The 26,733-nt window shown below is 37.5% G+C and overlaps 1 protein-coding gene across 2 annotated transcripts in view; it reads left to right on the top strand.

Moving 5' to 3' along the window:
- Positions 1-967: 967 nt before the first annotated feature.
- The window catches only part of cdh4 (cadherin 4, type 1, R-cadherin (retinal)), a 242,970-nt gene continuing 217,204 nt past the window's right edge, over positions 968-26,733 (top strand). For both annotated transcript variants that reach the window (XM_082156118.1, XM_082156117.1), the window contains exons 1-2: positions 968-1,162; positions 3,439-3,550. In XM_082156118.1, coding sequence (XP_082012244.1) covers positions 1,097-1,162; positions 3,439-3,550 — 178 coding nt within the window. In that variant the 5' untranslated portion in view covers positions 968-1,096. The remainder of the gene's footprint in view (positions 1,163-3,438; positions 3,551-26,733) is intronic.

Here is a 26,733-nt window from a genome sequence, read left to right as displayed (position 1 = left end):
TTTACCGTATTTTCGGGACACTTTGATAGCATCAAAAATCGCTATTTTTAAAACACTAAGAAGGCTCGACACAACATGAAACTTTGCTCGAAGTAGCCTATCACCAGAGGCTCTACACATGTTTGTGTACACAGAGTCGATCTCCGAATGCAAAGTAACAGGGAGGAGAGTAAAGATGGAAAGCTCCTAAAGCTTAGTTCCATATAAATTCACGGATAATTTGTTGTTTTGTCGTTAGTGAAAATCAATATTGACCTTGTTGTGTTTGAAAAAAAGGATCCTCATATAAGAAACAATACAAAAATTCAGAGTCAGTTAATTCACATTCGCAGACTGACTATTTTTGACTGTCAAAATGCCGCTTTTTGTTGCGGCAGTTGTTCAAAATCTTTCTTTTTAGTTAACTCTGTGTACACAAACAATTTTCTCAATGCGGGAGTTCATGTGTAGAGCCTCTGGTGATACTTCGAGCAAAGCTTCATGTTGTGTTGAGCCTTCTTAGTGTTTTAAAAATAGCGATTTTTGACGTTACCAAGTGCCCCAAGCACTCCCAAAGGCAATTTGACCGAAAACGAAAATACGGCCAATCTTAAAAGTGGCCTTTCCATTCTAATTATGCTTTTAAACGAACGTTTGCCTTGGGTAGATTAACAAAAAGACCATAGGTTGCATTTTGGCTAGAGTTACCCTGTAATAACGGTGATAATTTAAATTTTTGGGTGAACTAATCCTTTTTAATTAGGGTGGTCAGACCCCCTCTAAACCCCCTCGGTTAATTACCTCGCTGCCTGATTTGAGCAGCAAGTTATTTTAATCTGAAGTCGATATGTAGAATGAACGTGGCTGGTTAACTCAAGCAAGCGTGCTGTAGTGCGTCTCAGTGTGTCTTTAAGTAGTACGCTGCGGTAGGAGGAGTTGTATGGGTTGTGACGCCGTGGTGCTGAGCCTGAACAGCCCCTGTCCACCTGCAGTAGGGCGAAAGACCGAGCGGGACAATATTCCGTGCGCATCGCTCAGCGGAACCCTGCTACCGACAGCACATCTCACAGGAATTATCTCCACGTTTGTGAATAACAAACACCTGCCGCCTCTGCTGATGGCAAAAATGAAAACCGGCTGCGCGGTTCTTGTGGCGTGTGCCTTAGTTGTGGGCACATCTTTGGTAAGTCCAAATGTTTTATTTACAAACATCCTGGAAGTAATAGCACTTGAAATTAGACGCTCGTAGGCTGGACATATGGAATAGTACACTTGTATTTGTGCGTTTTATATGCGTACTAACTAAAAGAATACTGTGGTGCATCGAGCGTTCACTTTGACTGTTTGGAAATCAAAAATTGCCTTCCTAGCACTTCTATAACAGGCGATTTTTTCTTCTTCCTTCTTCTAAATAACATTCAGACGAGGAAATCAGTTTGTGTTGAACACTGGTCGTCTATCAGTAAGCTGCAGTGGCTTGCAGCTGCACTTTTAACACACATTGCAGAGGATGCGGCGATGCCTGTGGTGTGTCTGATAATAGTGCGGCTCTGTCGTTACTGGAGGAGTATGTGAATATGCAAATCACTTGTATTAATATTAAGATTCATGTCATTTATTACTACTTCTCCCATTCTTAATAGGAACATCAGGAGCGATTTAACTTGTAGCATTCTAGGGAACTAGTTGCTTTGGTCTGTGATGTCTTGCGTTTAGGAATTATGAAACACTCATTCAAGAAGGAGAAACACACACATATACCAGTAAATGAAATCTAGGAGGTGCTAGGGTGTTGAGTAAATATAAGTTCTGGAAATAAGACACATATTACCCTGTTGGATGTATGGCAGATATTGACATTCTCTTTGATGACTCATTCAGAATAAAATCTGTATCTGGGGGTGAGATATAGCTATAGAGCTGCATTCACATGGTGGGCAGAGGCAGCGCTGCTTTAGAAAGTAACCATCTCACAGCCCTCTGACTAATGTGATCTGTAGGGATGCTTTGACAGACTGTTCCTCCGTGGATATATGAAAGAGCTTAGAGCGTCGGCTCTTTGTTGTCTTGATTTTTCAGGTTCATAGTTGTCTGGGTTCCAGAATAGAAAAATATAGGGAGAGAGAGAGAGAGAGAGAGAGAGAGAGAGAGAGAGAGAGAGAGAGAGAGAGAGACCCTTAAAGGCAACCTCTCGTTCAGTTTAGACACAGCAAGGCCTGAGCTTGAACCCTGACTCGTTTTAGAAAAGCCCACCATACTGAGACTGGGATAACCTGAATATGACCCACCATCTAATTATGCTAAATCTCCATGGTGAGCACTATCCATTCACACACACACACACACACACACACACACACACACACACACACACACACACACACACACACACACACACACACACACACACACACACACACACACACACACACACACACACACACACACACACACTAGGTCACTATCCTAAAATAGGTGCCACTATAATGGGCACAATTTCTCTACTGATTCACATGGCAGAACTCCAGCGCAACCTTCTTTCTTCTGCACTTCCTGTCTTCCATCGCATCCTCGTTTTCTCCCTCGGTTTATTTTAATCATCAAACAGGCTCATTTTGCTCATGTTAATTTTTTAGAGAAGCTCTTGATGTTTTCACTCGTATACATTTTTATTTTTATTTTTTTTACCACCATCAGGGCATGAAAATGCAGGACTCTAAATGAGAATTAAATCACAGATTTGTTGCTTTTTATGTAGAATTTGTTAATTTGCATATTTTCATGGAATTATTGTAATATTCAAATACTCAGCTGGACTACAGCAGTGATTCGTAGCCAAGGGTACATGCACTCCGGAGGGTATTTAAGCAGGCTACAGGGGGTACTTGGAAATATTTAGCGTTGTTAGAGCTACAAATGTTTTTAAAAATAAATAAAATAACTAATCTTGATGATTAATCTCAAGATTTTTTCAGAATCTTTTAAGGAATTATATAAAACAAAAAAGTGATGTGTTCTAGTTTTATAGATTTGCATAACAACATGTTTATTAGAATATGTTTGGCACGTTTATTTATACTTTTATTTTATTTCACTTATTGATTTATTTACTGTATCGATTCTGCTGATATTAATGATATATTAATGAATGATATTTACTGACTATAGTGGTTATAATATAACTGATTACAAGTGACTTATTAGTAATATTAAAAATAAAGTTAAATTATATCAAAGTCAAGAATACATTTCTAGGTACATAAGCTTGTCTATTGAACAGTTTTTTCATCCCTAGCAGTAAATGGTTGCATCCTTGCTCTGTGAGTTTGCCTCCTGAAGGTATTTATATCGGTTTCGATAACCTTGAATAAGAACCACAACCCTGTGGTCACAAATCAATTTGCCTAACCACTTCCCCTCTCCTGTGTCTTCATAGCCAATAATGTCTGTCTTTCTCAGGGGAGTCACGGAAATGCTCAGACCATCGCTCCATGCAGACCAGGTTTCTCCCAGAGCTCCTACACCGTATTTGTCCCCAGGGGTGTGCTGCAAGGCCTGAACATTCACAAAGGTAAGAGCTTGCAGTGCATTGCATGATTCGCCACAGGTTTATTTGTGTGTGTGTGTGTCTTAATCTCAGTGGAGCTTCAGCAACAGTTTTGTGGGTGAATGTAAATGCTTGTGCATTCCTCAGTCTGTGTGTGTAGGCTAAATGTAATACGTTAAATATAATTTTAGCTTGATTATTGCATATTTCTGGAGAATGCACAATGACTCCCAAATGATCAGGAGGTGTATGTTGTTGAATATTCTTCGGGACTCTCACCCATGCAGTAATTTAGACGAGTTGTGCTGTATGATTCCTCAAAAGGTTTTATCAGCGATTCAAAACCTGTTTCAGCCGGCTTCGAAATAAGCACAGTGTGGAATAACAAGCACAAATAAACGGTTTAGAAAGGAGGAGCGGAGATGCAGATATGCCCGCGTGCTGAATGTTGATAGTACACACAGGACCAGTAATGCAATTAGAACACGTTTAAAACACACTATGCTTCTCAAATGCAATTTTCAAGGTCTGCGAAACGTCAGGTGATGCTTTTAAAGAAACACGTCAATGGTGTGCCAAAAACAACGCTTCCATCTAAGTGGGTGTCGTAAGCGTATACACGTTCTTAATCGCCGAGAGCTACAGTTGGCACACGTCTGCATTAATAAAATGCACAAAGCCAGTGTTTCCTACTGATCAAAATCAATATGCATATTATTCAGCTTTAGTTTGACTATCAGACAAACCTTGGCTGGATGATTAAAAACATAAATAAATAAAAAATGGAAATAAACCCATAATCTGAATTTAATGGATAGTTCAGTGGCCCGGCTGGCTACAGAAGCCTCATTTAAATCTTCTGTTCAGCTCCCGCTGGGTGTTTTTTTGCTGCTTTGAGCTTTAAGCTTTCCTCCTTTTTTTTTTTCTCGCTCCCCCTCTGTCCTGCATGTAATACAGTTCCTCTATTCTTTCCCACTTCTTTTCAGCAAGATTTCAGCCGTCCTTTTATACTGTCGCTTTTCATTGCCATTGTGCGTGCATGTGTGTGCGTTATGTGAGGATATGCTTTATCTGTGGAATTTGTTTTGCTGTTATGGAAGGAGAAAAGACGTCGGGGGGAAAATTGGACTTGCAGAAACAAATCATACAAGAAAATGGCACATTGATTCGATCAATTACCTGTTTTTTTCCCACTGCATTCAAAACTTTGATTGAGTATAACTGTTATCAGAGTAATCAATGGATTTATTCACATGAGCGTGGTCGTGTAGAGAGAGTTTTATTTGTTGTTCTCAATCTGACTGCAATTTTTGCGATGATGCGGGAGCACAAGAAATCGAATTTTCGCTGTAATTGCAGAAATTGCGCAACTGCTTTGGAAGTACGTGCTCTTATTATTTAGATTTAATTCGTAATACTGTTCCCCGTTTTTGCACTTCTAAGGCCTGTTTGTTTTGATCCCAGCCTGTGGAGGTGTTGAGGGAACATTGTCAGTCATTGACATGTCAGATGTGCTTGTTACACAGCAAGTCGTTTGAGTGTTGGCATGCATGTCCAAGTGCTCACGCATGAGTCAATCATTTTGTTTACTCGTGGATTTAGTTATGAGCATTTTGCTAGGATCAACTCTCGAGCCTGTGCCCACAATATCCACTAGCGTGCGCCGTGCAGGCAACCACCTTTCCTTCAATATCCAATAGTGCACTCTTCATTTTAAAAACATGCTTACCCCAGCACAACTTGGCACTTGGGTGTATATCGCCAGGCTGCAGTATGAGCCCTTACAGAGAGTGATTAATGTACAGTCACCGGCCTGGAGGAAGGGTGATGTGTTCGGAGGAACCATAGTAATCGGGGAGTGGGGTCGCCTCACTGGGACGTTAATGATAACAGCCTTATGAAACCCAGAACCGTCAAAGGGGAGAGTAATGGGTGAGCCAGTGCGCTCGGTTGGGCCAGCGAGCGTCAAGTCGAGAAACTCCAGCATCAATTTAGCCGTGATTGTAAACATTGGTCTGGCACCTCGAGAATGCTAATGCCGAGATGGGAATTCTCAGGAGCGCGGTGCGGTCTGAGACTTGAACTCGGCAGAGGAATCGAGAGTAGAAAGTTCCGCTTGCCTTCATAACTGTTTAATATGGCTGCGGTGCGCTGGGGTGAGAGTGAGCGATTCATCTCAGTTCTCTAGGTACTGCTTAGCATTGGTCTCTAAAGCCTGGCCATCCAAACAGAATCAGATATGACTTCTCTTTTATGGCCAGAGCAGTCAGGGTGTCTGCCAGCTGTCTGCTGGTCTCGCAGCTGCTTTCGATGCAATTTGCTGATTCCGTTTAATTACACCAGTAGCTTGTGTTTATTTTCTATTCATTTACGAAGGTGTTTGTTCGCGCTGGGCATTTAATTATAGCAAAGTTTGGGTATTAATGCAACAGTGGCGCATTTATACCTATTATCCTCTAATCCTCATGATCCACTTTTATTGTACTTCTAAGGATAACAAGCTTATTAAAGACACGGCCCCTCGAATGAAGTTGACCGGAGTGGTTTTAATTCAACCATCCAACATTTCTAATATCTTTTACACAGTAAAAACAGACAGCGTGAGTCCCTTCAGGCGCTCTGCCTCACTAGATGTGATTCATCTTCACTCAGCATGTGAAAAGATTCATCATTTATGCTGACAAAATATAAATGCCAGGGTTGTCACATATTCAGCTGGCCTCGGGAGCATATGAAAGGCACCTACATGGCCACAGTAAATAGGTATGGTAAGCATTTGTGTTTTACATGATTGGATTCCAAGTCCTAGATGGTAAGTTTCGAACCCCATGCAACATTGACTGATGATGCGGTCATTTAGCGTGGCTCGTTATTGCGGTAGGCAGTCTAGCTCAGGAGAAAATGATATTTTATGAGGTTTTATTGTGTTACGTCATGTCTTCCGGCGTTTATGCAAACATTTATAGACGTATAAACTCATGCATAAACAGCCCATCTTGCTGTGTTGACATGTACGGTGGGGTCCAGCGTTTGAGACCACATTCAACATATGAGATTTAAAAGAACAAAGGAGTGTTATATACAGGATGTAAAAAGAACAAATATGTGACATTTGTGCATATTTGTCACAATGATCGTGTGTACAAAAGGTCACAGGTCATGAAGTTCATGTGCTGCTGTCATGGTAACACTTTTGAAAAATATTGTAATTGTTAGCATTAGTTAACATGAATTTAAAAATGAAAAGTACTTCTAAAGCATTAATTAATCTTAATGTTAATTCCACTCATTTATACACACATTATAATAAATTATTATTTTTTTTTTATAATATATGATGTAGCTAACATGATCTAACAAATGACCAGTTGTATTTTTATGAATTGATGTTAATAAAGATTAATAAATACTGTAACAAATGCATTGCTAACCTCAACTAATGGGACGTTATTGTTAAGTGTTAATGTTGTCATTTAAGACATATGAAATATGATTATAATTTAGAATAACTGTCTTCTATTTTAATATATATATATTTTTAATTTATTATTATATTATTATTATGTATTACTCCAGTCTTCAGTGTCATATGATCCATCAAAAAATAATTTTAATATGCTGATTTGGTGCTCAAGAAACATTTCTTAGTATTATCAATGTTGAACTCAATTGTGATGAGTAATATTTTATTTGAAACCGTGATTCTTTGATTAATAGAAGTTCATAAAAAACAGCACTTGTTTACTAGCATTCATTTTTAACACTATACACATATTTACTGTCATATAATTCATTTAATGCATCTGTCACAGTTATCTGGACTTATTCATCTTTAGTTTCACTTTCATGGACTTTCACTTTGTTTTCATTCATCACATCCTTTGTTTGATTTTCCCGCCACTCATCAGTTGCCATGGACACTCATCAGATCATCACACCTGTTTGCCATCTCCTCATTATTACTGTGTATTTAAGTTCCTCACCTTCACTCTGTGCTTTTCGGTTGTTGTTTGTGTGTCTGTGTTACGCACACTGTTACTTTCTCTTCATCATTATGGATTACCTGAGTTTGTTTTCATTAAAGAACAGTATAGTGTACACATGATCAGATGTATAGATTTAAATAAAGAAAAAAATAAGGATTAATTCTGTTCACTATATTTAAAAAAAATTATATATGAGAGTATATTGTCCATGAAGACAAACAGAGCATTTGAGCGTGGGCCTTTTTCAGAGCAGAAACCCACCTGGGAGAGATAAGCCATGAAAACGGATATTCCACTGATTGCACATTGTAGTGTAAACCATCATCTTGGCCTAAGAGCAGGATCAGGCACTTTGAAGCCAAAGACAGAGAGATGGAGATGGAGGGAGGACAGGTACACACAAAAGAGCAATCTGATTTGAGTTGCACTTACCCCTAAATGGTGGTCTGAAAGGATGCTGTCAGAATGTGTTCAAGAGAACATGAGCGATGAACTTCAGTGCATAACCCTTTAATATCCGACACAGTGCTGGTGGGAAATGGAAGTCAGTCGCCTTTGCCGTTAGTTCAGAGGCGGCCATTAATCATCTTAATTACTAGTGCTTATGCATAGTCAGAGTCATTTGACTTCTCTGGCAGATTTGTGGCATTTGCAGTGCCACAAAATATAGTGCCTGCTTGGATTTCCAAGATATGCAAATACCACATTTTATCATCAATAAAATATAGTAAGTCCCCACTTCAGTTCCCCTTTCGCTTTAAAAAATATGCCTCTCCCACAAGGACATCCATTAAATCCAAACGCACTGACATCTTAAGGCAGATTTACAATAAAACCAGAACTAGGACTTCACCTGTGAGATGGAGACGCTCTGAGCATGGGCTCCCAGGCTCTCTTTTCTGCGTTCCAGTCGTGTCTTAAAGTTTACCTCATTATCTAGCAAACACATTGCTCTTCATACTTACGCCGTGCTGTGGAACCTCTCATGGATACAGACATTCACTGAAGCTCATTAGGATGGTACTGCTTGAGCCCTGTCTGGAGCTTTGCAGTTGCAAATGCAAACAGAACATGGTTAAGAGTTTATTAAAAGAGTTTTTTTCCGACTGAATTCTGATTGGATGTGCGACATTCAAAATCAGTGTGAACAGCAGACGATAATAATAATAATAATAATAATAGTATTATGTAATATAATGCATTATTGTTGTTTGTTGTAGTTGTTGAAGAAAATTATAATAAATTATTTTGTTAATATGGCAAGCCTATATCTACAGTATCACTTTCAGTTATTATTAGTATTATTCAATGCATTTATTATATTAATTTGTTGTTTAACTCTGTTCTCAATGTTTTTTTGTTTGTTTTTTCAGTTTCTGCTGCTTCCATCATGGCCATGTTTTGGAAAATAGCAGCTTACAAAATCTGCAGCTTTTGGTTTTGTAATAACCAACTTAGCATGATGATGAGCAATTGAAGCAATGTTCTATTGATCTGTTTTATATTGCTCAAGGATGTAAACACTCCACATTGCTGAAGAAAACATGTTTTATGATGTTTTCTAAGAAGAAAAAGTGATATTCCTACATTTATATGCTGTTTTTCACTTGAAAGGTCTGCTTCTCAGCTCAAGTGGACCAAGCATACAATAGTGTATTACAGACTTGGTTTGTTTCATGCCTGATTTACTTTCCATTGCATTTCCTTCTGGATTTTTTTTTTCACACTGCATAGGGAGTAAGGTATATCAATCTATATTAAAGGAAAATCTTGACTTGCGTAGATATTTTCCTTCCCATCCCTCTCTCTCATACTCTCTTTCTACAACTCACCTAGCAGTTCTTAATTAAGTTTTCATATGAAACCATAGCTCAGTGTCTATTTGAATATAAATCAGATTGGATTTTCATCTTAAAGGCAGACTTTTCACTACTGGCTGTGTGTATACTATTAGTCAGCAAGGCATTTCTCATATGCATTGACCCCGCCACTTAGAATTGTATTCTGATCTAACATATTCAGCTGCCCAAGGTCATTAACCTGAGATCGAAGTGGAAGAAGTGGCCTTTGATTCTGTGCGAAGACCTTGGGTACACTGCTTTTGAAAGAAAAACATTTTTGTCGATTCGTTTATTATCATTACCAATACTTAAGTGGATGCTTTTTTTATAGAGAAATTTCAGTTCTTTATTGATCAGTGTGAAAAATATGACATGTATGCAAGGACACACCAATCCAAAAGCACAACTTTTATCTACAGTAAAAAAAAAAAACATTTCTATGGGATCAGACTATCAACGGCTAGAATTAAATGAAAAGGAAATAGAAAGAAATAGTTCATTTATGAACAAATCATACAGACTCAGATTAATTGACCACATTTGACCCAAAAATAATCAAATGAATTTGTCGCGATTAATCTATTTGACAGCACTATACATATATATTTTTGAGTGTACTGTCCCTTTAAGAGTATTTGCCTTATGGTGTATGTATAATATACAAAATAGAATTTTATATACAACATGAATGTTAAACTAAACAAGCTCTTTCACTTTTTCTATATACATATGCATGTGTGTTTCTCAGCGGGCCATTATGTGTTTCATGACTCTGACCTGCCGGTGTCTTTAATTCCTCATCGTGCCCTTAGGTTCTGTTTTAATTACTTCTTCCTTTGACATGGTGGGTTTATTTTAAGGAGCAAATACTAAAACGCCACCGGGAAAGCGAATATGATTCAGCCCATAGAGTCTTGAGGTTTGGCACCAATCTAAACCGAGTAGAAGGAAATAGGAAAGAGGTGAGGTGTAGCACTTTTTTCTCGGTGTTAGAGATTGGAGAAGGGCTGGGGGGGATGAAGAAGGGAGCATGCTAACAAGAGGTGAGGAATGCTAATTGTATTCATAAGATGCAGCCTTAGTTTATCCTTATCTATGCACTTCTCTCTCTGGCTCTGTCTTCTCTTTGAGGCTTGCTTGCAGACAGCTTCACTTTAAGTCCTCAGGCTGTCTTAAAGAGATTCTGTTGAGAGGGCTGTGGTCAGGGACTGTTGGACATGCGTTTAGTCTGTTTACTTCTATAAATGCGGGACTCCAGAGGAGAGATAAATACAAACGGACAAACATAAAAGGTGTTGCTGTGGATATTTGGCTTACATTTTATGAATTTGAATCGCACACGCAAACACGGGCGCACAGACTCTTCTCAAGCCTGACAGTTTGTCATTCGGTTGTGTCGCCGGGGTTGCGTTTGGTGTTTACAGTGTTTTGACTTGATTGACAAGGGCCACAGGAAGTGGAAGCATCCCACCATCCAGTGAGTGATTATCTTAAATGGAGAAATTAAAGGATTACAAACTGGCCCAGTAATCCAGCTGTCAATCTCTTGACTCATTAAGGAGTAGGAGGAAAGAGGGACAGAGAGAGAGAAGAGAGCAAACTTAGGTGTTAGGAAGAGAGGATTGGTATTTTAGTAGCTTGCTTGTGTCTTTGTAAATTATGTGTCATTGTAAATGATATTATCATGCACACGATGTTCTGTTGATAGAGATAGTTCATCCAGAAATGAGAATACTGTCATAATTTACTCACCCTTGTGTCATTTCAAACCTGTTTTTTTCTCTAAATGTCTTGGCTGCTCTTTTCCATTTAATAAAAAAGGATCCAATAAAATATTATCAAAATATGACAAATAAAAATATATATATTTTCATATATTTACAAACTATATGCAGTTCATTATATTATTGATTAATATGTAGATTTTTTTATATTTAATATGTAGATTTTTTTTAATAATTTTAGTTTTAGCAGTGTTGTTTAATTTAGTTTTTAGTTTTTTAAGTATTTCTATTTAGTTTTAATGTATTTGTTTCTCAGTTTAAGTAATTTTAAATTAACCTTATTTTATTTTAGCATTAATATATATATATATGAAGAGTTCAGATGCAAAAGCCTCTAATGGCCGGTTCAGATTACACGTTTTTTTTATCTTATGCGATAGTCACTGTGTCAGATTACACGATTTTGACTCCTAAAATCGTGTCCTGTCGTGGACAAGAACCATGTCAGACTACACGTTTCTTCCAGACCAGTCATCGCGTGTCGTCTTTGAAGACGCGCGTGAAGGCGAAACTAGTAGCGCGTGAAGGCGAAACTAGTAGCGCCTGACTTCCGGAAACGAACGTAAACAAACAATGGATGAAGCGGCGATTTTCCTATTGGCTGTCTTGTGTTCAGAAAAAGATTAAAAAAGAAAGAAAACCCGACAATGGACACGTTCTTGGATTGCACGAAGAGGACAGTATGGACTGTCAATCCTTCAAAGAGAACTTGAGGTAAAATATGTTTTTTTATATAACGTTAGGCCTATATTTGTACTTTTAGCCAGTAGTAAAAGTAATATAAATGTTGCTAGCTTGCCACAACGATAAGATATTTCAAAAACAATTATTTATTCACCAATTTAATTAAATACTTCTAATGCTCATTCACACACACTCTCTCACTCATTCACACACACTCTCGCTCGCTCGCTCATTCACACACACTCACGCATTCTCACTCGTAACACACATACATAATCACACTCACACAAACAAGTTTCTCTATAGCGAAGTACAATTTAATGAATGATTAGTTAGCTTAATGCTAATTCCAGTCAGTTACTCACCGGGTTGCTGAAGTACTTCTGCTATTTTTCGCCAGCATTTTTCTTTTTTAATTCTGTCATGGTACTCTCTCGATGAAACATCATACAGGCAAGAGTACTGTTGCCACAGCTCCACGAACCTTTCCTCCATTTCATAATTCCACTTAGCTACACCATCGTCTCTATTTCGTTTCGGCATTTTTGAAAGCTGTGTATGGAAATGCGTCTGTGCTCCTATTGGTCAATGTCACACGTGATAGAACCCGTCGTGGAGGACCGGAAAAAAAAATTAAACATGCTAGTCTTTTTGTCGTGGTGTCGTGAAGCATCGCAGACGCAGCGTAGGCTGTCGCCCGCTATGACACACTATACGAGATGAAACGATCGAATCTTGCGTCCCGACGCCCGTTGTCGTATACGAATTCCCACGACACTCTAAGTCAAACGGATCGTGGCAAAATCGGGCTAAAAACGTGTAATCTGAACCGGCCATAAGTGCCATCTGAAATTTTCTTCTAGAAGGATCATTCTTATCAAGCTCGTATATTTAAGTTCAGTTATTTCACTTAAATGACAATTAAAAGGTCATTTTCATTGCCATTTAAGTGAAATTACTGAACTTAAATATACGAGCTTGATAAGAATGATCCTTCTAGAAGAAAATTTCAGATGGCACTTAGAGGCTTTTGCATCTGAACTCTTCATATATATATATATATATATATGTATATACACACACATACACACATGGCCAAAGTTGACGTCTTCACCCTTTACTTAAATATTATTCATATTATTATTTATTTAATTAATGGTTTTGTAAAAAAACTATTATTCATCGTTCCTTGTATCGCTCAAATCCAATATGGCGGCATTGACGTCACTTATTTTTTGTCACAAGGCATGCAAGAACCTTCATCAAACGGTGTCGGTGCACCAGATGTTTTTTGGAGTCTATATGACTTTTGTTGCCTCTTTTAGAGCAGAAAGGATGACTTCTGGCCCCCATTCATGATCATTGTATGTAAAAGTGACAGAATATTCTTTGAAAATGCACCTTTTTGTGTGCCATAGGGAAAAAAAGTCATAATGGGTTTGTAATGGCATGAGGTGAACTATTCATTGAAGTTTGCTTTGAGGCACACTTTTTGAGAAGTTCTGTAAAAATATGAAATATGTTTTCCAGGCTGGTGAAATGGCAGATTAATAAATCAGACTATAAAGAAGGGAAGATAATAATAGAAATATTGCGGACTTCATAATATAAATCTCAAGCATTTGGTTATTGATTCATTCTAAGCCATTGTCTACTTTGACAGTTTTTTTTTTCAGTCTCGGGAACAGACTGAACTATCCATATCTGCGCCTGTCCTTTCATTGATTTCTTTTGTTATTAAGTTGTTTATATTGTCCATAACGGGGAGGCATCTCTTGTAAATTATGAATATCAGCTCAAACTTGTAGACGTTTCTAGAATCTTGGAGCTGCTTTGGGGACTGGAGTAAGGCGAGGAAAAATCAATACAAATTTCCACCGTGCTGCCAGTTCAACATGGCCACTCACTTATAGCATTGATCGCCTCTTCAGAACAATCTTTTTAGTTTTATTTATACGTTCATGCATGCATTCGTATAAACGCAATCCTATTTAAAAAGTAAAAAGGCTGAAGGACAAGAAGCCAGGTGAGATTGCGGAAGCAGAAAAAGGAAGAAATCAAGGATTCAAGGTCTGTGTCTTCTTAAATTCCCAAAGCTTGCTGGAGTTCCATGGACGTCGGCCAGAAGTACAAATATGATTATCAAAAAATATCTTCTGCAAGTGCTCGGACTCTAAATTGTCCTCTTCAGACTTTGTATAAATTTTCCACAGGCCTGCAACAAGCTCTTCATGTTCACTGAACTGTTGTGGTCTGGTAAATAAAGCGACGTATGTTGGCACAGGCTTCAGCACTTTTGCACTGATAAAGAGCTTGGCCATTGGTGGGTAAAAATTATGTTTGCAAAAGGACTATTCAAATTTCATCCCTGGCTACCAGTGGCTTAATTTTGAATTTTGCAAGTATGTACAATATTCATTATCACCAAATGCAGCAGTTTCAGAAAAAAAAGAAAAAAAAGAAAGTAAACCACCAACAGACCCTAGGCTGATATTCAGTTTGTTTATTTATTCAAATCATGAATGCTGTTTGCAACAGATAATTTGGAGGTGAGGTATGAGACCTGAATGTGAATGAAAGGTCCATAATGTCCAACGGCCATTGTGTTAGATGTGAAAATGCACTAAATAGCACAAATAAATCCATTTCCTCTTCACTCAATGAGTCATCACTGCACTTTTGCTTATAGGGTCTTGGTTTTAAATAACCCTGTAAGATTTCGCATTGGGAGTTACGTATAACTGTAAGATGAACTTGAAGTGAAATAATAATCACTTACATTTAAACAGGTGCTGTCAGTAATTTATAGTGAGAGACATAGATCTAAAAACGAATTATCACCATGGTCATGTACTGCAAGTGTTTTATTATAGTGGCAATGCTGTGAAGTACAGTGCTAGTTCACATTCAGAAATACATTCATCGCTTTTTGACAATGCACAGAAATTTCTGTAAGTATTTTATTTTTTATTTGACTTTTTTCTTTTAATGACATAGTAGACACAAAATCATATTTCGATCATTGGCTCTGACTGCTTTAGGAATTTTGAGAGTCTTTTGAGGGTCTACCACATCATTAACATCAATTGTGTCATTAAGTAATATACCTGTGGTTTTGGCTGTATTAGTTGGATCCAGTAGACCGCAGATGGCTTTGCTGCTGGTGTGGAGCTGTTTGTGTCTGTTTATGTTTATGTGATTTTGTGAATGATATTGGCAAGGTTAAAGCAATATTTTGGGTTCAAAACAAGTTAAGCTCAATTAACATTCGTGGCATAATGTTGATTTCCCAAAAAAAATATTTTGACTTGCCCTTCCTGTTCCTTTTTTATAGTTAGGATTAAAAAGCAGAAATATGGAACTTATAATTTTATAAAAACACCCTGGGGTCAGTTTGGGGTCAGTAATATATATATTTTTTTAAAGAAAGAGATTAATACTGTTATTCAGGAAGGATGCGTTAAATTGGTCAAAAGTGACAGTAAAGACATTTTAATGTTACACAAGCTTTCAGTCTTTCTATTCATCAAATAATCTTGAAAAAAAAAAGTATTACATTTTCCACAAAAAACAGCACAACTGTTTTCAACATTGATAATAATAACAAATGTTTCTTGGGCACCAGATCAGCATTTTAGAATGATTTCTGAAAGACATGTGACACTGAAGACGGATGAAAATTCAACTTTGCCATCACAGGAATGCATTATATTTTAAAACATATTCAAATAGAAAATAGTAATATTCACTAAATTACTGCTTTTACTATTGCAGCCTTGGTGCACAAAAGAGACTTAAAAAATAAATAAATTGTAAAATTTGTACCAACCCCAAACTTTTAAACTGTTGCTTATATAATTTTTCTGTTAAAACTTGTGCATTATTTGAACTGTAAAGTTATTCTCATAATTTTTACTGTAATTTTAGGGATAGACACGTTTTATGAAATTTAACACAAAAGTTTATCAAGCGATTTAACATTTAACGTATATTGTTTTGCTACTATTCACTTACACTCTAAGTTAACTACACACTCAACACAATGCACACAGATGCACAGATGTTCAGACACCTGTGCGCACACACACAAACCCAGATCCTTGCAAGCCCTATGAATGTGCCATTAAACGGCCGGATTCTGTGATGTCATTGTGTTTAGATCTCAGGAGAAATGCCTATCAAAGCTGTAGCTGCAGGAATCTTCTATTTTCTCTCCAAACATCAGTACCGGAAAATACCGGGATTTTCCCTGCCACCACCTATGGAGTTACAAAACTGAAGGTTCACTATATTTCTTTAATGCTGCAAAGCTTAGAAAATACACAAACACACACATAGTCAGTGGACAGAAAAGTGCACACAAGACCCTTGCACACAAGCACACAAACACATTCAAAGACACACTCTGTATTACTGACCTGAGGAGGTGATTTCATATGAAAGTAATGATATTAGAGGAAGCACCATCACTGGTAGGTTACACAGATCAAAAGGCTGATGGTTACTTCCTGATCTTGTGGCCTCTGGCTTTTTGTATTTCTTTTGCTATTTTTTTTTACAGGATTTTATCCAATCCCACACACATCTCTCTCTCTCTCTCTCTCTCCATGTATAAAGAGATCTATAGAACATTTTACTATGGCTCTTTCTGCAGGTTGCATCGTTACGGCAGTAGGGGGCGACAAGTGACGTGTTTTTATTAGTGGATCATCAAATTAATTACTGATTCATTCAAAATGCTGATTTATTCAGGAATGAAACACATCCCTGTGTCCCAGTTTGCACACCTTCCATCCTAAAAAGTAAGTAAGATTAAAATAAGTTTGTACTAAAGCACTATTTCCGGTAGATTTTCGAAGTGTGGATCCATACACACTCTTACGACTGATATTTCCCTCAACTCACTGCGCATTGGGGAAGGATTCAGTTCAGAACTACAAACAAGAATAAAAAGAACTACAAACATCCTGAAAAGGGGGTTTGTGCTATTAATGATCAATATATAACCTGACGAAAAATACTTAGTTAATGTTACCTGTGTTAAATTACATCTGCTACAGCAATGTGAACCTATCATTATATTATGTACTTTATATTATGCATCATTATGCAAAAAACAATTGCAGAGTTCCCATATACAAAATACCTACTCTTCTGCCACACGCTCTAAAGTATCTACTTTTTCTTCACAAAAAGAGCAGCATGACTTTGAGGCATTTTTAGTAATTCATTCATCGTTCAAAATGCTGAATCATTCAGTAACAACAACTTAGTGAGTCTTTGAATCATTCAGTTAACCGATTTGTTCAAAAACACAGATTACACTACAGTGCATGTACACTTCACTACAAACCTTAAACCTCGCGCACGAGCAGATCCGTTTGAAAGTCTTTCCGCTTGCAAATTCCGTCATGTAAATATGGAATCCGCCATGGCGTGAGCTCAACTGGATTTTAAAGGGAATGGGAGATGAGACTCTGGTTGGTTTATTTCACGTCACGCCTAAAACACACCCATAACTCATTAAGAGAATAGAGACAACCCTTTTAGACCATGTGCCGGGCGCGCAGACCATTTTTCCCGTCGTTAAACAGATCAAAAGTGGATTCGGACTCGCCCTAAGTGAACTTTAGACCATGCGCTTAGATCGTTAAAATAGGGCCCTGAGAGTGTTCATGATTCAGTCAGAATCATTAGGACAGCTCATTCAGTGATTCATTTGAAGCACATTCTCCCTTTGTACAAGAGTAACCGGATATTTCAGAAAGCAGTAAACAAAAAGAATGCTGGATGGACTGGATATTTACTTACAGTCAGTTGAAACCAAACCTGCAAATGCATCCTGATTTGGTGAAGATGAAGAAGCTCTTTATTAAGTTTTACTCATGCAGGTGTAGCTTGTACTGCAGTTACATTTGACAACTAAAAGACTATCATAACACTAACAGTGCAAAATACAATGTACCAGGGTATTACCAATTTGTTATTTTAAGTGCTTTTGGATGTCATAGACAGTAGGCTACATGAATATGGTAATAATTGTATACTATGATTTTGTTTTCATGTCATGGTGGTTTTCATCAAAGCTGATAACTATAACTATAGAGTTTTAATAATCATTCTACAACCCCATTTCCAGAATAGTTGGGACATTTTGTAAAATGCAATACAATGAAAAATCTGATTTAGTTAATTATCTTGAACCTTTGTTCAACTGACAAATGTACAAAGAAAATATTTCCAATGTTTTCACTGACCATCTTACTTTTATTTAGTAAACAAGTTTTGATTTTGATGGCTGCTACACACTCCCAAAAAGTTGGTACAGATTCATGTTTACCACTGTGTCACTTCACCTTTCCTTTTAATTACACTTTTTAATCATTTGGGAGTTGATTACTAATTGTTGAAGTTTTACAAGTGGAATATTTGCCCAATCTTGCAGTAGCACCTCAATGCAGTACACGATATCAAGGGGGCGGAGTTGGATCCACATCTAAAGGGTGTAGATTGGTAGGTTTAGGGGTGGAGATGTATAGGTTTAGGTATATGTAAGGTGGGAGGAGTTGGATCTGGATCCAACCACGCCCCCTGGATTTCGTGTTCTGCAGTGAGGACCATCTCCAATCTTGTCTGATACAAGACAGCTGCTCAACAGTCTGTGGTCATCACTGTCCGATTCTCCTTTTCATGATGGGTCATACATTTCCAATAAGAGAAAGATCTGGACTGCAGGCAGGCCGTCAGGCACATCCACTCTATGGTGCAGTGTGTCTAGAAACCATTCAGTTTTAGCATGTGCAGAATAAGGCCTGGCGTTGTCTTGCTTCCCAGGCAAGATGCCATCTTGATTGCAGTTTATATCTCTGTGCAATCCAAATATATGCCTCCATGTCAGTGGTGCCTTCACACAAATGCAAGTCACTCATGGCGTTTGCACTGAAGCCCCCCAATACTAGGACAGATGTTTGCTTTTGCACCTGTCGCTGATGAAAGTCTGGATGGTCCCTTTCGTCTTTGGGACTGAGAACTCAATGTCTGTTTTTCCCCAAAACAAGCTGAAACATGGACTCATCTGACCACAGCACACATTTACACTGTGTTGTACAGCTCGGGCCCAGAGAACTCGCCGACATATCCGCAAATAAACTAAATTTATGCGTAAAAGAGATTCAAGTTGCATTTCTTGATGTAGTGTCAGACTGTGTTAAGTGAAAACGGTTTTCTAAAGTACTCTTGAGCACATGTGGCTGTTTTTAACAGAGTAGCATGATGGTTTCTCATGCAATGCCATCTGAGGGCTCAAAGGTCACGCACATCAACAGAGGTCTCCTGCCTTGCCCTATACAGACTGAGATTTCTATGGATTCCCTGATTCTTTTCACAATATTATGTATGGTAGATGGTGAAAGACATACATTCTTTGCAATCTTGCATTGAGAAATGTGATTTTTGAATTGTTTGACAATACTCTCATGTGGTGAGCCATGACCCATCTTAGCTTGCAAAGACTGAGAAGCTCTTTTACACCCAAATAAGATACCCTTAACTATTACCAATTCACCTACTCATTGTGGACTGTTTCAAAAGAGTTGGATAATCTAACTTGGATAATCTTTTCACTTTTATTTTGCCTCTGTCCCAACTTATTTTGGAGTGTGTTGCAGCCATCAATATCAAAATTTATTTATATATACTTTATATATATATACTTTTCTTTGTACTTTTGTCAGTTAAAAAAAGGTTCAAGAGAATTAACAAATCAAAGCAAAAATACAAAACGTTCCAACTTTTCTGGAAATGGGGTTGTAATTTTATGAGAATAGGGAAGTCAACACCAGAACTAAAATGATAAAAACAGCTGTAATGTTTTTTTATAATAGTTTTAGCTTGAAGTGTGCTTTATCTAACTTGTCTAGAGTCGTTAGTGGCTTCCATATTTTGAGTAGCTTGCCCAACACTGCTGACATCAGATCAATGGTAGCTTGGTTGCCCACAATGCCATATTTCTTTACAACCCCTTGGCAGCAATGTAACATGCTTAACTATGCATAGACATGGATGTTGACTCAAGAATCATGAGCAAATCACCTACTTAAAGAGCACCATAGTGTGTGCCCTCGGGATTATGCAGCTGTCTCATGTCTTTGTGTGAGAGAGAATAATTGTTTTTTCTCTAATTACGAACGTGAGATGTGGCTGCTGGTGTGGTTGTTTCGCAGCTGCCATCTTTTCATTCTTGTTGGCACCTATCTGGCTGAAAATGGGATTTACTACCATCTGGATTTGTGGTTTATGCTGATGAAACAAAGTTGCTCAAGTGGAATTGAACATGGTTCCTGTAAAAACATTCTCAGTGTATAGCAATAAAAAGATATGTTAGTTTTTCCATAAACAATTTGTCTAACTTTAAGGGGTGAATTCACTAAACAAATGCGGCATTTTAGCACAGAGATCTGTCTTATTCACTAATCAATAGCAGTAAAATTTAATCCGACAGTAAATGCACAAACAAGCCTTGTTTCTATGAAAATAAGGTTTGTTAAGGTTCACTCTTTGTTTACAAAACTCTTTTTTATTTTTTTTTGCTTGCCACAATTACTGTTGCGCTATTACCACCTACAGAAAGCAGACGGTAAACAGAACTTTCTGAACAAGCATGAGCCACGCGTTAACTAGTCACAAACCTGGTTTTGTTAAATGGTCACAGTCATCTGTATGACTGATAAAAATAATGATTTGCTGCATTCTCGTTTTCTGCAGTGTTTTAGCGAAAGTATCGCTAGTATTTAGTAAAAGTACTATTTTGCTGCTCACAGTGTTTCTGGTACTGTTGTTAAAATAACCGCGCCATCTGCAGCTCTTAAAGTGACGCTTTACATCTCTTTAGCGGGAGAGAGAAGCAACATGCACGGAGCGGAAAGGGCTTGAATGAATCACGTTTTGCTGTAGATAAAAATATTAGGGTAAAATGACACAATTATGTCCTACGGTTATGTAACCGGACCGCGGTCCGCCATTTAAATAACACTTCAGTATAGGGTTCATCAACAAACCACTATTTGTAAATCTTCTGTATTTTAACTTTCGGTAACACTTTAATTTAGAGTCCAATTCTCACTATTATCTAGTTGCTTATTAGCTTGCATATTACTAAGATATTGGATGATTAATAGTACTTATAAAGCACATATTAATTCCTTATTCTGCATGACCATATTCTACATCCCTAAATCCTAGCCAATTCCTAAACTTAACAACTACTTTACTAACTATTAATAAGCAATAATTAGGAGTTTATTGAGGCAAAAGTAGTAGATAATAGTTAGTTATAGTGAGAATTTGACCCTAATCTAAAGTGCGACAGAACTTTCTTCTAAAGTAGTTGTATCAGTGACCTTTGACCTTTGACTTTTGTTTGCAAGCAAGGCTGTGAGCCAGCGCCCAGGTCCCAGGAGTTACTCGTGTGTCACCAACAGTAACCCTTGTCAACGTGATGGTGATGGCCCGAGGGGTCTCTGCCTCAGTGACAGCTGACAGAAGAGTGCAGAATGAAGCTGGGCCCTGGGAGGCCAGCCGTGCTTTTCAAACAGAAACAGGGACTACAGGTGTCAGAATCCATCTGTCCAATATGATAACAAGTCCTAGGATACACTCTAGCCTGTTTAGCTGTTGTTTAGTGTGGTTCCACAGCCTAATAGGGGTAATAAGCTATTTAAACCCATAACCTAGGTCCCATAACATCAAGTATTTTAAGGTATTTAGAAATCATTTTAAGGTATAGAAACCTTATTTTGCATATATTAAGATGCACGTATAATGGTATTTGATGCCGTTAAAACGAAAGTTCACTTAAAAATCTATGTTCTGGTCGCACTCATGTTGTTTACCATAGCTGTCAAAACCTATCTGAGTGAATTTGAACTTAGTGTATCCTGAACCAAAAGGGCCCAGAGTTGGGAACTGTGGTGGAGGGCAAGATTTGAATTTAATATAATGTGTCTTTTGATGTTGTGATTACAGTGTCTTTGGGGGCAGCTCATGTTTGAACGCCTCCATGCCAAACCTTATTTAGTTTGTATGAACATGCAACCAAGCGAAACACTGATTTGTTATTTATGAGGCTCATCTCAAGACCTAGTTATGTTCTGTTTATTTGATTTATTGGTTCAGACAGTAGTCTAATAAAGTCTGAGGATTCGGTGTTAATCTTCCTGTTTGTTTGTTTGCACTCACATGTTGTTTAGCTAATGATTGTTTAATTATTTATTTCTGTTTTGTCTGTGTAAAATCTCTTTTACTTTAAATCACAAACAGCAGCTCTTATAAAGATTCAGACTCAGCTTTCTGAGTTTTTTTTATTATATTATATTATATTATATTATATTATATTATATTATATTATATTATATTATATTATATTATATTATATTATATCATATTATATTATATTATATTATATTATATTATATTATATTATATTATATAGGGCTGTCAGTATTAACAAATCCTTAATATCAATCCTTAACTAATTAAAATTATTTAACGGAAATAACGCGAATAAATTACTGAGCGTGAAATTGCATAACTTGCGTAATTTGCGTCAAGCAGTTAGATGATCTTGGGAGTCGAGAGTTTATCACATTGACTGAGCATCTACAATGACGCAAGCACCGGAAATTTCTATTCTAACCCTTTAACCCGATTTCGCTTCTCTGTTTGAGATCAGATCATTTTAATATGATAAACTTTTCAGTCCAATGATCCAGTAAGCGAATTCATTCAAACAATCAGTCCAAAACAGAGCTAATGTAAAGAAAACGAATACATTGGCGAGCCACCAAAATGACTGCTCAGCCAAATACAGCGAAATCTAACAATAGAAGGACAAATTGACTGATGAATTTCTCTGGTTCTTAGTAAAATTGGTCTGTTTAGTTGTAATTGAGTGATACGCAGGGGGAGATTATGGAAGTGAACCTTCACAGACCCCATTAAACAACTTGACAAGTGCAGTTTTTTTTTTTTTTTTTTTTGCCTATTTTGATATATTTTCTGTTTAGACAGGAAGTTGGGGAAGGACCAGCCAAGTTACTGCCTTTAAGATGAATGAGAACGCTAACAGATAGCTGTCTCTAGGTATTATAGACCACTTGCTATTGCAAGTCAGAGGTATGTGGTAGTATAAGCAGGCATCAGAATATTTTGCCCATTTTCCCAGAAAAAGGACTATAAACTTTAAATGTGAAATCTGCTTAGTGTTATTTTTTGTCAGTTTTTGGGAGAACACTAGTATATAGATGACCTCGAATCTGACAGGCATGGTCTAGAAGCCTCAAAACTCCAGTTTTGATGTCATAGGGTCTTGAGCCTCTGGGTGACTCCGTCTCTTTGTCTGTCTATCTTTATCTGTCTATTTATATTTACATCCACATTTGTTTCCCCCTTCACTGGCTGTATTTCTGTCTTGGATCAATTGTCTAACCTTTGTGTCCATTATTAGAGCTCCTATACACGTGCGTTACGTTACATATGTGATAGATATATAATTAAATTTTGAACAAACAAAACTACATAGTGTCCAACTGTCCACCCACACAAACACCCCAGCAAGGGCAAAAGACGTGCCTGACATACAGAAACGTAATTTTACAGACTGTATGTGATGAAGCTTAGTTTATTTAAATGACTTCATTAACTCTATGAGATTTCATTAGCTACTGCCACTGTGCTTTCGGCAATGTCGCGTTTGGTTCATTTGGTAAAATGTTCGGTCAACAAAGGGAACATCAGGGTTTAAATGCACCCATTTCTTTAGAGACAATTACTCTGTGAAGTGCTTTTAAGGCTAATTCTGAACACTCTTAATGTCTCTCCTAATGAGATGATGTTACTTTGCTAACAGTTTTCGGTGGCATTTACCATGTGTGCTGTAAAATATTTAAACTATAATTCTAAAAACCATCTAAACTAAACTAGACAAAATGATCAGCTTATGAAACAAATGCAAGTCACAAATGAGTATTTAAATCATTCAGAAGCAAACAAAGCAGCAATGACAAATGCGGGAAATGTGCAGAAAGGTTTTCTATATCCAGAAAATGGTCAGGGAAAAACAGCGAGGGGTTCTGAGGTGCAGGGTGAGGTGTGATGTTTTCGCTCTGCAAGTCAAGGCCGTAGCGGCCTGGCCTGACAGAGCCGTTTATCACACTGTCCTCTGGTGATGGATCTTAGATTGCTTCACTTGGCTTGTATTAGCTTCAAGGAGGCTAAAGGGGCTGTACTAGACACACATACACAACTGTGTGAGAATATGGACTGGCACACGTGCAAAATTAAACATGCTTAGAAAGGCCAAGAATAACAAACTGTTGCTATTTACCCACCATCAAAATGTATGGATAGATGGATGAATGAATGGATATGGATGTATGGGTGGATGTATGGATGTATGTATGGATGGATGGATGGATGAATGGAGATGTATGTATGTATGTATGGATGGATGGATGGATTTGGATGTATGGGTGGATGTATGTATGTATGTATGTATGTACTGTATGTATGGATATGGATATGGATATGGATATGGATATATGTATGTATGTATGTATGTATTTATGTATGTATGTATTAGTGCTGGGCAAAGATTAATCGCGATTAATCGCATCCAAAATAAAAGTTTGTGTTTGCACAATATATGTGTGTGTACTGTGTATAATTATTTTGTATAAATACACGCATGTATATATTTAAGATTTTTTATTTATTTATATATAAATTATTTATATTTATATATAATATAAATTATGTATAAATACATATACAGTATATACATGCAAATATTTCTTAAATAAATGCATATGTGTGTATTTATATATACAAAATAATTATACACAGTACACACACATATATTGTGCAAACACAAACTTTTATTTTGGATGCGATTAATCGCGATTAATCTTTGCCCAGCACTAGTATGTATGTATGGATGGATGGATGGATGGATATGGATGGATGGATGGATGGATGTATGGATGTAGATATGGATATGGATATGGATATGGATGTATGGATGTATGGATGGATAGATATGGATGTATGGATATGTATGTATGTATGTATGTATGTATGGATATGGATGTATGTATGTATGTATGAATGTATGTATGTATGGATGTATGGATGGATGGATGGATATGGATGTATGTATGTATGTATGTATGTATGTATGGATGGATATGGATGTATGGATGGATATGGATGGATATGGATGTATGGATATGGATGTATGTATGTATGGATGGATGGATATGTATGTGTATGTATGTATGTATGTATAGCCCCTTTCACACAGAGATTCCGGTTGGTTCATTCACACTGCCAGTGATTTTCTGGAATCTTTGAGTGTGTTCACGCACATCCCGTAAAGATCACGTAAAGACACGTGACGTCAGGATGTGATAACTCCTTTCGTCATTTCTATTCGAAGATGAGTCCATACTCCCCAGTAGCACCACTGGATTTGCCGAGTGGCTTGTTCCCCATATGCTGTAGCATAAGTTGTAGAAAGGCCAGTGCGATGGCACGTGTCATCACTACGACACACCCCTTACGGCTTTTGTTCACACTCGGCACGTTCCGGGACTGAATCCGACAATGTTACTAGGTCCCCATCCTGGCATCGATCCCGGCATCAATCGGAGACGTGTTTGCATTCACACAGAAGGCACTCTAGCAATTTTACTATTCAACGGGATCAACGTGCTTTGTGAAATGGGCTTAAGTGTGTATGGATGTATGGATGGGTCAGTCATTTTTGGAGCTTTAAGAGTCCTGTTTAATGGTGCTTCAAAAATTCCATTGTTGTGTTTTACTGAAAATATAATAGCTTTGGGGTTTGGAACAACATGATAGAGAGTAAATATTGACATTTTTATAGTTGAGTAAACCATCCCATTTAAACGTGCACATCCACACTTTAAAGCAAATAGAATGCAAAAATAAAAAAAATAAAAAAATGACTCACTACACTTGCACATGCCAACATTAACATAAACCTGAGCAACGAGGATTGTCTTTTTTTTTATGACAGTGACTAAATTCTATTTAACAGTGAGTGAGCAAGCTGAAGAGAACCAGTGTTTTTCTCAGTAAAATCATTCGATCCATCAGTGTCCGGTTTGATAACTCTTTGTCCATGCTCATTTAGATTAGTGCTGGTCAGTCTAGGTCTAGGACGTGGAAGGTTGGGTCACCAATCATATCAGAACTTCCTGTTCTTATGTTTGCAGTGGACAGCTATTTCAGGTTATAGTTGTTCATGTGGAAAATAGCTATAAAAAAATAGCGAGGCCTTCATCTGCTACCACTGCAAGACTTTACAGGAAAAAATGTGTCCCCAGGACCCAGGCCATTCATAAATATTTAAGAACATCTGTCCCTCAGAAGAAATCATATGCCTCCATACATTGCATATATATTGCAGATTATGCTTTAAATCTAAAGGAATTCGGTAAATGGACTCAAATTCTATATGATGGATTTGAACTCTTATTGAATGAAACAGTCCGGTTCTGGAAGTACAATTTCATTTTGCTCATAGAGAAATAGTTTTTAGCAGTGATGTATAAACATAACTGTTGTTGATCTAAGGTATATCCTGTAGAAGTCATAATACAGTATGGTTCAATTACGCACGCACGCACGCACGCACGCACGCACGCACGCACGCACGCACGCACGCACGCACGCACGCACGCACACACACACACACACACACACACATAAATGTTAAGTAAACAGTCTTTTTTCCATGTACTTGTTAATGCTTCATTTTAAAGTTTGTAATTTGGTTCATCATGTAGATGGTTGGTTTGGTTTGTTGTTGAATCATTAATGACTACTGAAAA

Source organism: Leuciscus leuciscus, assembly GCF_965113295.1.
Source record: "Leuciscus leuciscus genome assembly, chromosome: 23".
Taxonomy (NCBI): domain Eukaryota; kingdom Metazoa; phylum Chordata; class Actinopteri; order Cypriniformes; family Leuciscidae; genus Leuciscus; species Leuciscus leuciscus.
This window is presented reverse-complemented; position numbering and strand designations above follow the sequence as displayed.